Raw genomic sequence first — 16,025 nt, forward strand, 5'->3', positions numbered from 1 at the left:
AACGTATATGAAGCATGCCCTCAGTTTAGGTCTATCTGCTCCCTGACGGATTATCTAATGACTTTGTATGCATTTATTTTGTGTTAAAAATGGTCTTTCATTAGTTTTTCAGCATCCGTCACAGCAAATTTTGCTGAATTCTTGTTGAATTATTTTGATAACAAATCACTAAAATGCTACCTGCGCCCTCATTTGAACTTGCTCAATGGACCAGTCTTGGTCATGCAACATGTTTAGATGTTATCATCTAATGTAAACTTCATTAGCTTGGCGTTAGCTAACGAGCACTTAGCCTTGCATGTCATGGCATGATTGTATCTGAAAGCTTGGTCATAGACGTAGGTGACAACCCAATATTGAATCTAGAAAGAACTATTTTGATTGGCAATTAGAATATAACAGTAATTCAAGCTCTAATTGACGGAGTATGTTCACATTTGCAGAAACTGGGCAAAGTGTATGCAGAGTATTGCATGTGAGTGAACTAGAGAGAACAGGTACACACATAAACACACCCACTAGTTCAGGTGGCATACTGAACATATAGTACCACAAGCTAATCTGTCACAGGACAACCAAGAACATATGTAACCTTCATTAGTGTTTGTGTATGTGGCTCCATGAGGGACTGTGTGTGCACGCATTCATGTGTGTAGAGGCTCTACAATCTCTCAGGTTTTCCTGTGAACAGACTCCCTTTCACTGCTCACAGAGTAAAATGTGCTCCGACTAATTTAGCAGCAAAAATTGTATGATTCTATTTCGACTAATTACATCTCCTCTGCACTGACAGAGAGGACAGGCTGCACCGCATCCTCCTCTTCCTCTGTGTCCTCTCTCTCCCACTCAGCTCTCTGTTGACTGAAACTTTTGGAATTTCATGTAATGTAATGTTTGTGATTTGCTAAATTGGACAAAAACGAGTCAGTAACAAAGTAGAAATACTTTGTTAGTTTACTTTAGTACGTTAATTAAGGTGCGTCTACACATATTCATCATACATCATATTTTTCTTTTTCGTCTTTTTTAACTTTAACATCTCTATCTTTTGTTAAATAAAACTTTAGCACTAAGACTACTACTTACTACAAAACAAACATGTTTTCTAAGCAATAACACACTTTTCATACAGTACTTTCACGTTTCGACTTCAAATTTGTAGCCAAGGAAAGTAAATAAATACCAAAGAAAGAACAGTAGTCCACGAAACTGTTTCTTTTAAAGATTTACTTTTTGAACATATTATATTGTTTGTATTTTGTTTTGCAAATGTCTATTACGACTTAGGAAATGCATTCAAAATCTCTGTTAGGTATAAAGAATAAACCTAGCGTGTTTTGGTGAACACTTTTTACAATCAAAACTCCATCAGGTACATAAGTTATTTTCCTTCTTTACTCTAAGTATGAATTTTGGTATTTCTGTACACCAATGTGGAGGCAGACCATTTTCATAAATTCAATATTTCATCAAGGTAACAAGTACACACACACGCACTCTCTCTCGCACGCACAGTTTCACATGTAATCCTGTTAAAATGGCTATAATATTTAATTCATATGAGAATCATTAAAAGTGCAGTGGTGCTGTGTCCATTATGCATTCCTTTTCTAGCAGGATAAAACAGTCCTCAGATGTGGGAGCTGCACTTTGAAGTGTTGTCTCAGAAGCAGGCCAACTCTTACAGGAAGTCCCTGATGTTTAAAACATGCCATGCAGGGGGACTAACAAAGGTGAGCACTTGTGGCTCGCCCCCAAGATGAGCCAAAAATGGCCAGCCAGGTATTTGGCTAGATGCAATAGAATGCACAGCGGACATCAAACGAACAAGAAGCAGACAAATATACACGTGGGTAATGATGAAGTTGTAAGAATACAAAACACAGTTTGCATGTAGGAAGAGATGCATGGACACACACACACACACACACTCTGTTGCGAAGACAAAGCAGACGTGACTATTGGCTGAGCATGTGTCATGATGACCTTTAAATAGCAGCAAAATGATTAGGACCCAGCAGGCTAAAATCGAAAATCAGGGAATAATTTCCATAGGCCTGGTACATACAGGTATGATAGAAAAACAGCAATATTCTGTGTTAGCTGCACTGCTAACATTTTGCAGGTAAACAAAAAATAATTTGCTTTAACAGAAAGGTTTTGAGTATCTTGATTTGTGTTGCTAACCCTGGTAGGATTTTAAGGTTGGACTAGACTCTCCTGTATTTAATAGCTTTTGGCTTCTGATTTAGCTGATTGTTCTTATTATGTAAAGCTTGTGACTACAGGGTGGATTTGCAATGACCCTGTTCAGTTCTGCTGTGTCCAGGAATTCTCTGAGAGCCATTCTGGGAAGGCCTGCTTTGCCCTTTGTTGTGGCCTGACAGTGCCTGGGACATGATAACAACTGTGTGTGAGTGCCTATCTGGGTGTTTTTAGTATATTTGCACACATGCACAGATTACATTTCTTTGCATCTCCCCAGTTGAATTTGTGACTGTAGTTTGATGGTTAAAAAGCCGTCCAAGGGAAGCGGGTGTCATGAAGATAACCTGGGAGAATGTGCTGAGCTGGGCTGGATGTTCTGCAGGAAGGAAAGTGTGGTGATCCACAAGCAGGAACTCACATTCTGTCAACTTATTACACCCCTACATATACACACTGCAACCCCCTAACTGCCATCTGTATTTCTGCCTCTGTCAGGCCTTTTTCCCCTGACCAAAAGCACACACACACCAACACACACAAAGGAAGTGGCCCGTGCGGCTCCCAAATAAGCTGATGTGTCATGCCTTCCTTTCCGATATTTCTGCAAAAGCTCAGGAAAGAGGCTGCAGCACCTCTTCTTCTTCCTCTTAGTCTCCCCCTGTCTCAATGAGATGCAGCTAAAGCCGTGACAGTTCGTGTTCTTCTGTAAGACTTTCCATATACTTTGGTAGGAGACGCTGCCACTCTGGGAGCCATGAGTCGCTGTTGCCTGGTCAAAGTGACCACCTTGACAGAGATCCAACTTCTACAGGTAGGGGGGAGGGACTCAGCTACAGGGCCAGGCAAATTGGGACCAGATCAGATATAGAAAAGCGTATGTGTGTAACTATGAGGGCAGTTGTTTGTATTTGCATGCAAGATAAATTGTCTTTGCTTTATAAAAGCAAGCATTTACAGTCAGAATAAGTGAATAGCCACCGTGGAATGCACATTGGGTGATCGGTTTGCTATCCCGGTCTTATCTTCCCTCACATTTCACAATCTAGGGTGTGTGGTTACAGCTATTTACTGGTTAGCAGGCTCAGCAAAAGTACAGTGAGCATGTCTGTGAATGCTTTTTGTTCCACTTTTTATCTTATCTCTGTAGATTCAAGATGGGAAAAGGAGAGTTGAGCATTGCGACTCTTAAAAGGTCAATACGTTGTAAAAATACAACATTTTGCAGAAATGAATCCAAACCTCCTGTACTTGGTTTTGTCCATCATTTCTACAGCTTGTTAATGTCACCATCACCCAGTGTTTCATAAGTTGTTGGATTTTTCTGAAGTGAAAGGAGAACTTGGGCAAGACTGAAACTGAGTTGAGCAAGAGCTTTTCATTTAGAGGGAACACCTGTGAGTGTGTCTGTTGCAATGGCGGTGTGAGTGCAGCATGTTCAGGGGGACTAACGAAAAACACCTTTTAACTCAGAGGTAAATCACACCACTATCATATGCATCTCACAAACAGAGGCTGAGGAAATCATGATTTAAAAGATTTAGCATCGTGTGTGTGTGTGTATTCTTAAGTTGTGTTACATAATTGGGAATATACAATATGTGCAGTAAATAAGGATCAATAGTTTTTATTTTAAGGGATAGAGTTGTTATTAGAGCATTGCTGTGACATGCTTCATAGTTGCAGTAATGTGCACTTGCCTGCATGAATCAGATCACATATTCTATTTAACTGCTGTAACAACAACACAACTTCACAGCAGAGTATAGTAGAGTATTTGTTGAATTTCATTAACCTGCTGCATTCATGCAAGATCAAATTATCAGACAAAAATTATGTTTGTGAAAGAATTAGGATGAGTTTGATTAGGACAAAAAAGAGAGAAATGGGCTGTGCATTTTGAATGAGGCTTTCTGGTTCTGACATTCTTAAATGTTAAATGAAGTTAGGAGACGCAGCTGATCTCATTAACACAGTCAAGTTTATGTCTTTTGAAAGGACGCAGGAACTACGAAATTAAAACCGGACAAATATTATTTTGTCCAAAAAGGCAACAACTAAATGCACTGAGTAATGTCTGCTTTGATATTGGTGATTTGGGATTTTTTTTGCCTGTATACTCTGCAAAAAGTTTGCATGTCAGGAATAACTGTGCAAATGTGTGTAAATGGAAAGTGAACCTGTGACCTCATGTCCACCAGTAACCTCAAACACTGCCTCGATTGTTGTAACAGGTGCCAGTAGCCATGTTGAGAGAGAGAAAAACTTAACTGTCTCAAACATCAGAATAGTCACTCCAATCCCAAACCTGATCTTTGATCGATTAGATTCCTATCTCATTCCTGTCCCATGTGTATGGTGGGCATTGATAATTTTCAGCATGTCCCCTTCACACATACACAGGCACGGCATTGTCGAGACTGGCCTCGGCGACTGAAGCACCATTACCTCACAAATCTAATCAGATTCCCTTAAGTGGATAACAAGCGTGTCTCCGGCATTTACAGTAGTGAGAAAGCTGAAGTGAAACCAGGACAAACTGCTGTCACACAAAGCAGATGTGGTGTGTAGCAGTCCTGGCATCCCTCCTGCTATCCGTAGTGGAAAGAAATGTTGATTGGCTAACAACCAGCATCTTGTTTGGCCTGGGGGAGTCAGATAAGAGCTCCCAGTCACTACTGACAAGTTGAGTATTGTGACGAGCCTGTTCTTGGTTAGTGGGATGAGTGGTGAATAAGGGCGGCTAGGCTAGCTGACGTGGAGAATTTAATGCTGAGTTTCAATACACATCCAAAGTTAGCCATACCTGAAAGTCACTATGGTTTAGCAATGCTGACATTTAACCCAAAAAGACAACAGGGCACTTGCTAGCGAACAACTCATTCGATCAATTCCACAATATTCTGAACTTAGAATATTCTTCCTTTTAAAAATGAAAAGTCAAAAACACAAGCAATGAAAGCAGTTTCTCCAATGAATTCATTTTTTTGTTATTACAGTTTTATTTGATCCGATATGACCAGCAACTGATGTTTGGTAATTTCAGCAAACCTTAAGCTGTAATAGACATTACTGAGTGAGTTAGCTGACTATATATATGACTTTTCTCCACTTTGCTACTGTGACTGTAGTTTAGCATTTAAGATTAACTCTACGGTTTGGCATAATCCAATGAATGTTACTAAGTAACTGCAAAGCCTTGATAATCTGTGATAACAACTGATAAATTACACTTGTTTTTTGGGGGTATGCTAATGTTCTCTCAAACAGGATATTATTCGTATAGGAGCAGAGATATTTAAGATAATGAAAAATATTTTTTTAACATCATATTACCTTTTACCAATCAGTTACACATATTAATTAAAGTCATGCTGAATCGTCTACTGCAGTAAATCTGTTAAAGTAAGACCCCAGCATTGTCGCTTATCTGACTTTCTTTTAATTCTAATTAAATAGCTGAGGGCATTGAAAACAATCTAGGTAAAAGAGATGGACATGATGTGCATCAATATAATAATATCACTGCTAATAATACATGTATTAAGTACAAACAAAGAACTCTAAGACATAAACTAACAGTAACAACAGGGAGCTTCTTTGTAAGCTCCAGATCAAAAAGTAAACTGGATGTTTTTAGGTGACATTTGCTCTGAAAATAGTCCTGAAATACAGTAATAAAGACCTCAAAATAGCCTTTTTGCAGTTATTGTTTGGGGTTTGCCATTATACTAAACTGTCTGCTTTGAAACCAGTGAGTGACTGAAAAGGCTTGGTTAAAAATGGCATTAGAGTTATTTAAAACCTCCATTGGGGAACAAGGGTCAATTGTGCTGCCACAACCCCTGGAGCAGGCAGTGGAGGAAGCTACAAACTGATCAGTGATTGGTCAGTCGCACAGAAAAGGGCGGCCCACATGAATTAGTGACAGACGCTAAAGGCAGATATCCTGCAGTGATCAAACCGAGGGTGATCTGACAGTCCAGTGTTTGAAGTGATTATCATGCTACGCAACATAAAGGCTTACCCCCAGCTTTGTTCCTAATTAGTTCACTAAGGGCCCTTTTAAGACTTTGGGGACTGGGAAGTACAGACACTCGCTGAGAAGTCATCAGCTCTACAGGATAGCAGCAGACTTGGACCCTTAAAGTTGACCTGCTGCCACACCAAAACAAACCAATCCGAAGACTATCTGCTTTTTCTGAGAATGCCACACTTAACTGGCTGCAGTTACTACACAATGCGGGACGCAACCAGAGCTTCAAATGTAAGAATATCGAAATTTAGAAAATTACTTGGTAAAAAATGTTTAGCTCAACAGTCTTGTTTTCTTATTTAACGTATTTGAAAGGCTTTTATATCTTGTTTGTCAATTTTGACTACTGGCTGTATGTACATGTATGTCCTACTGCAGATTCATAATAATTTGTTGTTTGTCAATTTAAGATCGATTCTGGGGCAAAACGCTTTTTTAATTTATCACATTTTTTGTCAGAAACTGCTAGTAAATTTTCAGATTATGATAGTACTTTATCGAGAAAGGGCTTTAAGAATTTGTCCCAATTCTCATAAATACATATGTCAAACCTGATTTGCTTTAATGTGAGATTCAACTTAAGTTTTTCAAAATACAGTTCTACTGCAAGTCTGTTTATTTTCTCTGCATAAGTGACTAATAATGGGAATTACTGACTCGCAACTATTCCCGTGTGTTGAATCAGATCATCTTTTCAGGAAGCCGACAGCTGCTGTGACCACCTATTGTGAATGTATTCTTAGTCAGCGCTGATTCAGTGGTGTGAGAAACAGTGCGCGATAACCTGATTTTGTATTCAGTCAACTAACTGAACTCGTTTGTTTTTGTTTCAGGTACAGAGCCACCTGGAGAACTCCAAGTTCCACCTCCATCAGACTCAGAACCAGCAGGTCAAGCAGTACCTGACTCTGGGCTCAAAGCTGGCCTCGTCGGCCGGGCAGGGCCACGCCGTTCTGCATCCACACGCCCATGGCCAGCCGCTGGCCACCGTGCCGATCATGAGGAACGGACACATGCCCTCTGTCAGTGACGGCAGCAACCCCAACAGCCCTGTTACCCTGCTCAGTATGGCCAATCACGACAGTGAGGTGAGTGGACTTATGGAAAAAGAAACTGAATTATGATGTGGCTGAATATATGGAACTGAAATTGAGCAGTGACTGGAAGAGTGAAATTGCAACAATTGGAACAACAGACTGGTTCACAAACAGTACGGCCGAAGTGTGGGTCATAATTTTTGTAAATTTCAAAACATTCTTGACACGCTTTCCTGTCAACACTCGTCTTGTTCTGTGTTCATTTGTTATGCCATTTTTAAGAATGTTGTCTTAGTCGCTTTAAATTCTGTCATTTAGAGGGATAAATAATGGCTGACTCTTTGTTTGGAAACCAAACTTCATTAACCTGTACATTTTTAATCTGGATTGGGTTTTGAGAGCGTAGTTCCAACTAATCATCTAACCAAAGTGATGCCATTATTGATCTCCCTCTCTCTCTGATGTATTCATCAATAACTTCAGACATGCAGTCTCTGATGAGAGAACTATTTCAAAGGGGGAAACTAGTTTGATAACAGATTCAGGTTTTTCCTGCCATGTTTTTTCCTTTTGACAAGGCGTTGGAAAAATTATTGGATTAGTCTCCTGACATTTACTCCCTTTCCCTAATGTCTATTTTTGGTATGAATGTTGAGACTTTAAAAGATCAGACTTGGACAGTATTGATATTCTGCTACAAACATCATCCACCTGTCCATGAGGTACACTGAAATTACTGTTTTCTTTTAGTTCCCAATGGATGAAGTTATTGATGACCTAATAAGTCTTGAATCTGGCTTCAATGATGGAGGCTTGGATTGCATGGAGTCTAACATCATAATGCAAAACAATGTAAGTATGAATCACATTAACAGCCACATACTAAATTGTTTAAAATGTGTCAGACTATCAGCAGTTTGAAGCTCTTTATTGAAGTTAGGTTTACGTCACAAGTTTCTTGACAAATGTCTTCCGTCTCTCTACGTTAAACTGGGACTTGAAAGTGAGGCTACTCCACCTATTTAGGCGCATGCTTGACTTGCTTGGGAAAAAAGGGACTTATCTTAGTTTGGGGTCAGCTTAAGTCTGGAGATGAGTTAAAGTTCATTGGGGCTTAGCAACATTTCTCACATTACTCAAGAAAACCAACAATGCAGATTAGGTTAAAAAAAAGAGGATGTTTGTGGACAGAGGTTTACACTGACAGACACAATAAAAGAAGCTACATTTATAGTAACTGTCTAACAAAGGTCCACCATTGGGAAGACAACCAACTAGAAGTGGAACCGAAGACAAGCACTATCAGTAGGGTTGATGGCCAAGAAGGAATTTAAAAACTCTGGGGGAAAAATGTGGAACAAGGGGTCTATTTGGCCAGAGAAACATAGCAACACCTGAGCCAAATACAGGGACATTTTGTGGGATTGGAGCACTGGGAATCTGGCCTAACTCCTTAAATACAGAGAGAGCAAGACTGGAACACAAAGAATCACACACACACACACACACAGATAAAGTGACAGGCAGCAAAACACAACAGACACTGTGACTGTGAGAAAGAATGAGAGGAGGGGAGGAAAAGATAAGGCATGGGGGGGGGAAGCCAGTGGGTTTTCAAATGAGGAGCGAGGAGAAGATTTTGTTGGAGAGAGTTACTGAGCCATTGGATTGGGCTAATGCATGCACTCCCCACGGGCTTGTTCAGAAATGATACCGTGCTTAAATGGATCAATTCATCCTAATTAGTCATACAGTACGATGCATCACGTCGTTTCGCCGTGTCAACACATCCAGGAACACGGACGGCAGAGGGACTGAAGTGATTACAATAGGAGTAGTAGCGGAATTGTTGCAATCTTTCATTTTGATAAGTACTTCTCTCCCCTCCTCCTCCTCCTCTTCTCCCATCTTGGTAAGATAATGGGAAGAAAAAAAAACCGCACATGCAAACTAAACCAACTACAGATATCTGAAATGTCGGCAGTTTCTTCTGTTTTGTTTCTTCTCTTACTTTGCATTCCTTCCCATCTCTTGACTTGACATGCAGCCTTATCACGTTCACCAGTCTGGCAGTTAGATTTGACACACACGTCGTGGGTAAAATTGGCTGCACAACGTGGAATGCATGGTGGCTTCTGTAGCATTTTCCCATAAATACACAAATGCGAATTAGACACACATGTGTGTCAGCACGCCATATCTTGTCTATCTCCCCAGTCCGTGAAAAGGCGTCATTATCGCAGAACTGATGCACGCTTTCCCAGACGAGAGGGGACCCGTAGGAAAACAGTTTTGCCTCTGTTCAAGCAGTTGACCTAGCTAGCCTTTTCATCTAATGGGATGCTATTTTCAACACAGAGCACATCTCTGTGTTAGGAGCACTTTCAAGTGGAGGGGTTTTGAAAATGGTGGCGCTAGCACATCGAGGCACAACATCTGGACAAAACAAGTCTGTGTTGGAGGTTAGACTTAGAAGTAGTAAGGGTTGGAGGATGACCCTTTATTGGCCTGGTTTTGGCAAGGTTAAGTTTTTGTTTGGTTGTTTTTACTGTTTGTGATACAAAATGAGCAGGCAATCTGATCATGGCAGCCCTTCATGAGCACAGCACTGGGTTTGCAAGGTCCTGCTGAGGAAACATGTAAATACTACAACTCCCTGCGGGGAGGTCCAAAGCCAGAGGCCTCGGGGCTGACAACCTTCTCTGCAAGGCTCTGATCACTCCACTGGCCTCTTGTCATGTTCGTCAATGATAAACAAAGCCACACAGCAGTGAAAAACAACTATTTGTGTTGTGGCTTTTGATAAAGAAAATGCAAATGGGATTGCATGCATGCTTCCCCTGTGACTGACAATTATCTAATTCTCTACCCCCCTCTCTATCCTCTCTCTCCTTCCTAGGTGTCCCTCAGTGGCAGCATGCTGGATATCTATGGGGGTGAACCAGGTATGAACGCCCCTAATGGTGGAATGAGTCCCACATCTAACCCCAAAAAGCTCACTGTAAAAAGGGAACACACAGGTATGAACTCATACCATAGTATTGATCAAATAACTAACAATTTAATGATTAATCACATGCTCACATTGCTGTAAAAGTTAAAAACATACAAATTGTGGCTGTTAAAGAAGGTATTTAGCTGAATAAAAAAAAAAAGGCATATTTCTTCTGCATTCAAGCTCTGAGTGGGGGCTAAAAAGAATAGAAAAAGGCTGAAAAAGGCAACGTGTCTGTTTCTGCTTAAATCGTGTCCAATTAAGTGTGCCAGGCAAAATACAGTCAAATGTCCAATACTTTTTGTGACCAGTTTGAAAACTGCCCTGCTTGTCACTGGTTCCGTTTATAGGCCGTAGAAACGTGTAGACTTTTTGTCACAGTGCAAAAAACAAGAAAAAACAAAGGGCCCTTTAAGACAGTTCTTATTAATGTCATGCATCAAGCAAAGACACCTAATTGATTTAGGAAATAGAAAAGGATGCCCAGAGAACCCCTTCACTCTCGACAGGCAAATGAGTAAATTGCCATTCGTTTCATTTGTGTGCGGACGGAGAGGACAATGGGCTGTTACACAGAGTTTAAATTGTCTTGATTGAATCAACAGTGACAAATTGGGAAATCCAATCTCAGGTCCCCAATTACGTAATTTGGAAGAATGTGAATACAAAAATATGAACGCTCTGGCATTTTTGTTCCCCTCCAGGACAGATTAGTGAATTTGCTAAACTGTCTAAATTACGGTAGTCTAAAAGTGATCCCCTTTTTTTTTTGTCCACAATGGGCTTCACACATGGCAGAGTGGATAAATTGGGCTCATTCAGTTTGTCTGTGTGTGTGTGTGTGTGTGTGTGTGTGTGTGTGTGTGTGTGTGTGTGTGTGTGTGTGTGTAAGGAGGTCAAGCTTGTGTCTGTGGTGTGCACGGAAACTCCACATTCTTGCTGACCTCAGCACTGAACTCCCCTCAAAACAACTTTGTGCGTCTCCTGACTAGGCCTTTTGTAGCGTTCTGTGTTCGTTGTCTTTCGGTTTCTAAATTAGTGTGCGTTGCTAATCGATTTGTACCCCTTTGTGATGATTTTTCTTTGACAGTACATGACACAAGAGTGATGGCCAAAGAGAGACAGAAAAAAGACAACCATAATCTGAGTAAGTGTCTCCCGCTGCCTTTCAACTCCCTCACAGTTCATCATCTGAAAATGATTTTAATGGAGTTACAGCTAGCGTTTAGCACAGCAGCCGAAAGCATCCTATTCATCGCTTGATCTTCTTTTTTGTTCTGCTTGCTTAGTTGAAAGGAGGCGGAGATACAACATCAACTACAGGATTAAGGAGCTGGGGACGCTCATACCAAAGTCGAATGACCCGTAAGTTGCAAGATATAAATGTATGTATTGAAACAATACTCCTGCTTCTCTTCACTTTATGTCACTGAAAAAACTGCAAGACCTTGTCTGGCGGGGAAGCGTATTAAATTCCAAGCACAAAGACACTCTAAACGTTGTTCATTGAATTCAAATGAGTACTCAAGCACATTTCAGTCATATTTCAAGGGTGCACTTGAACTTCCATTGTAGTCTATGCTCCAAGAGCTGTACATCCCCTCGCTGGGTCCCAGCAGTTCAGCTCAAAGCATGAATGATGAGGAAAGGGTCAAATGCAAAGAAGCAGGCCACACTATTTGAATCAAAGTTTGAAGCACAATTGGAACACGGAGCTGGAGCGAGGAGCTGAATTGAAATCCAGCGGCCATCTTTCGCAATTGAACTTTGCTTCAAATTTAAATGGAAGGTTGGCGTTGTCATCGTGCCATTAACACAAGATAAAAGAGATTATTAGCGTTGATCAGACCAACGTCTCACCCGTGTGGAAAAGGACAATTTTACTACAGCTCCCCTTTACTTCTTATAAAAAAAGCAATAATATCTGCAGAAGAATGAGTTGCACTCTAGCACCTCAAGTCCAATGCTCCATTTTCTCCTCCGTCTCCCTACTTAGCTCATTTTCCCTCACCTATTTTTACTCGAGGATTAATTTTACCGAACAAGGAGGTACGAGAATGGACTTTTCGCACAGCTACTTAACTATTCTATTAAAATTCCCATTCTGTGTCCCCATGTAATGTCCAAGGATGAATAATTGCACCATGTAAATCACCATTTCATATTCATAACATAAAAGGAGAAAGAACCTCTGTGTTAAAACTTTTCCCCCTGTTTTTTTTTATCATTATTATTACGGAGGATATTCTGCCGACATCAGGGGGTTCTGTGTAAAAGGTTATCTTTTACATTTCTCCTTTCTGCAGGGACATGCGCTGGAACAAAGGCACTATCCTGAAGGCCTCGGTGGAGTACATAAAGTGGCTGCAGAAGGAGCAGCAGCATGCTCGCGAGCTGGAGAGCCGTCAGAAGAAGCTGGAGCAAGCAAACAGGAGACTTCTGCTGAGAATCCAGGTAATAAAAAATAACAGTCTGAATGTCTTTAGTGGCAACAATGCTGACTGAGTCCTAAAATCAAGATTATAAGACTGAATATGAGATTAAATCACAGTTATTAGATATTATTTGCTGGACGACAGTGTTTAACATTTTAAACTACAACTGGATGTTCACAGGCTTGCTTGTAAACTAATTTAACTTGGCATGAGATACTTAAAAATGCATTGCAAGTTATGACAACTACACAGCTTTAGAAGTCAACTGATGTAACAAAAAAACAGTGCTCTTTCTGATAAATACACGTTTACTCGTAAATTAACACAAGTGGTTGGCCAATCAACTCCCTGATGTCACACCAATGACTCAGCTATTAATCCCGGCACAGGACCCAGGCATCTAAAAGGCCTCTTTCATTTTGCTAAAGATCAATTTGGCTCACTCTGTCAACCACACCTGACTCAATCATCCTTCACACTAATTTCCACCTCCAAAGCTTTACGACGCAAAAACCTAAATCCCCCCTCCCCCCTTCCCTCCTTAAGGTTACATGAGGTCCTTCCAATCACCCTATGTTTATTACCTGATGAATAACCACAATGCACCCAGCTCCTTCACTGGAAAAACAGCGGGTTAGAAATAGATGATGAGCACTTATAAAAGAGATGCTTAACAGAGGACCGCAAGTGCACAAAGAATGTGGTTTATCTGAGTTTACGTAAATGACGGGAGGAACACGTCTTCAAAGATGACAAAACTATCCAGGAAACACTGACCAGCAGTGACGTTAAGAGAATAGTTTGGTCAAACAGCCCTTTGTGATGACACTAATACGTGACCAGTGCTGTTACTATACTGTGATTAGAGTGTGTGTGGGAGAAGAGTGTGCATCCAATACTCCCAAAGTGCGTTTCACTACAACCTCAGTATGTGGAGGAGATGAGGTGTGGTGTCACTACACATGATGTTGTCACGGCAAATCTGCTCATAATTGAGGACATTACATATTTTTGGCATTTACATATTTTAAGGTATATATTCAGAGCTTATCTAAACTAACATGTAATGAGTATGAAGATATTAAAATCATGGTTTCTTTCTTTGTCTCTTCCAGGAGCTTGAGATCCAGGCTCGAGCACATGGCCTCCCAAACATGGCATCAGCTTTGGGGACGGTTGAACTGTCTTCTCACCTCCTCAAAAGCAGCAGCAGCAGCAGCAGCAGCAGTCGTCTCCCCAGGCCCAGCAACCCCAGCAGCCCCCCCTCTACCAGGAGGACCCCAGCAGCGACTACCTCCAGAGAATAGCCGGCGTGCCCTCGTCCCTCCCCGCTGCTGCTGGGCCCCAGGATCACATCCCCGGCGCCGACGGCTGCACCACCTTCTCCGACCCGCTGTCCCACTTCACAGACTTCTTCAGCGCTACCCTCAAGGAGGAGCACCGGCTGGACGCGATCCTGATGGATGACCCGCTCTCGCCTTTTGGCACAGACCCGCTCCTCTCAGCCGGCTCACCTGAGGCCGCGTCCAAAGACAGCAGCCGCAGGAGCAGCTTCAGCTCTGCGGAGGATGACGACCTATAAGGGTGCCCTCTTTAGTGACAAACTCTCGTTATCTTCATGACAACACTGTTGTAATGCCCAGTAGGCATGCAGAGAGCCTCTAAAGGACTGACTGATGGCTCCGGGCATACAAAAACCACTCACAGGGTTGCAAGTAATTTAAATGACAGCTTACACACCTGACTGTGCCCCTTAAAGTGCTACCTGTATATAAAGTGTGTCGCTCTTATTGATCAGGTGGGTGTTGGAGCTCGATTGGCCCCAAAACTTTCATTCTCCAAAGCTCAGTGGGACCAGAAACAGCTCATGGACCACCTGCTCCTCCACCTGCTCTTTTTTTACTTCACAACAGACAATGAATATGTTTCTCTGCCTCCCGGACAGAGCCGAAACAGACTCACAGAAAAAGGGAGACATTTATAAGCCTTTAAGTACATAATATAAATTACTTTGTCTACTGTTGTTTTGGTAAACACTGCGGTAGCTGTACACTGTAACATATGCAAAATAATCACTTCAGTCCAGCCAGAATGGTCCATAGATGAAATGAAAATACTACTACTTTTAAAGAAGAACTGTATACAGTGATGTGCCTTACTCAAACACCAAGTTTTGTCCTTAAAAAAAGGTATCATCATGTGACTGATGTACTCACCGCAATGCCTAACATGTCTTTGGTCTTGTCTGTGTCTTTTAAGTGTTTTTGTCAAATAAGTGTTATGTATTTATATATGTTTTAATCCATGTATTCGTTAAAAGTTATATATTATTATCTAACATGTTACCTTTTTTTATTCTTAGTAGGGGTGGGAAAAATATAATAAACCCCTTTTTTTGGTAAATGTGATTTTGGTTTCTTGTTGCGATCTCACAGACAAAATAATTTACTCCGTACAACCTAAATAAAAAATACCAAAAAAGAATAATTATAAGCAGTACAATAAAAAATGGCAAAGTGCTTTGCATTTGACATTAAATGGAAGACCTATGTTACCCACTATCTTATCGGAATTTATCATAATTTTGTACAAATGAGCAACAACATATTCATATACATTCTCTCCCTTTGCGCTATTTAAGTGTACAGGAAGTGCAACACATCAGGGGCATGATGATAGAGACATGACATAAAATGACCAGGAGTAAAGTTCAAAATCATTTTGCTGGATGGCAACAGGCTAAAGGAGTGAACAAAGCATGAAAAGTTTCATATGGAAGGTGAAGGGCCGGCTTACAAGGTGGCTGATTGGCAATGAGTGGCAGAAAGGAGGAGAGAGGAGGGAAATTGGATAATAAAGACAAGTAGAGCAGGAGTAATAATTCTGATGAGCCTACTGTGAGCTGATGAGCCCTTGAGGATGAATAATGGCAATGAATAAAGAGCTGCTGTGAGAGCTGTTAGCTGAGAGCTAAGAAAGTTTCCTCTGAGGTAAGCAGCATTGTGTCCTTTAATACTGCAGGAATATAACCACAAACTGTATCATTAATAAAGTTTTCTAAAGAAAGTTTGTTTGTGACACAGTAATCCAAAAAAACGTTGGCCTCATTATGAGCACAAATCTAATACTGTTTTGTGTTCAACATGTAGTTTTATAATCTTGTAGTCATGCATTAATAATACAACAAACAGACCCATCAAAAAAAACAAAACACACACGCCAATACTTCCAAAATGGATTTCTCATCAAAGCCTCCATGAATTAATGTTTTAGAGTGTTATTAGCATGTGTATATCCATAATGAAATCGAAACGTTC

At 40.9% G+C, this 16,025-nt stretch overlaps 1 protein-coding gene across 1 annotated transcript; it reads left to right on the plus strand.

Annotated features, from left to right (window-relative positions):
* The first annotated feature begins 2,870 nt into the window (after window positions 1–2,870).
* On the plus strand, window positions 2,871–15,069 carry tfec (transcription factor EC). The gene is given in 9 exon segments (XM_054624640.1): window positions 2,871–3,019; window positions 7,075–7,329; window positions 8,029–8,130; window positions 10,178–10,223; window positions 11,364–11,420; window positions 11,563–11,638; window positions 12,580–12,727; window positions 13,824–13,908; window positions 13,911–15,069. Coding segments are annotated over 9 exon segments (1,206 nt in total). The 5' UTR covers window positions 2,871–2,962; the 3' UTR covers window positions 14,291–15,069.
* Window positions 15,070–16,025: the final 956 nt, after the last annotated feature.

This window comes from Anoplopoma fimbria, chromosome 23 (assembly GCF_027596085.1).
Source record: "Anoplopoma fimbria isolate UVic2021 breed Golden Eagle Sablefish chromosome 23, Afim_UVic_2022, whole genome shotgun sequence".
Lineage (NCBI taxonomy): Eukaryota > Metazoa > Chordata > Actinopteri > Perciformes > Anoplopomatidae > Anoplopoma > Anoplopoma fimbria.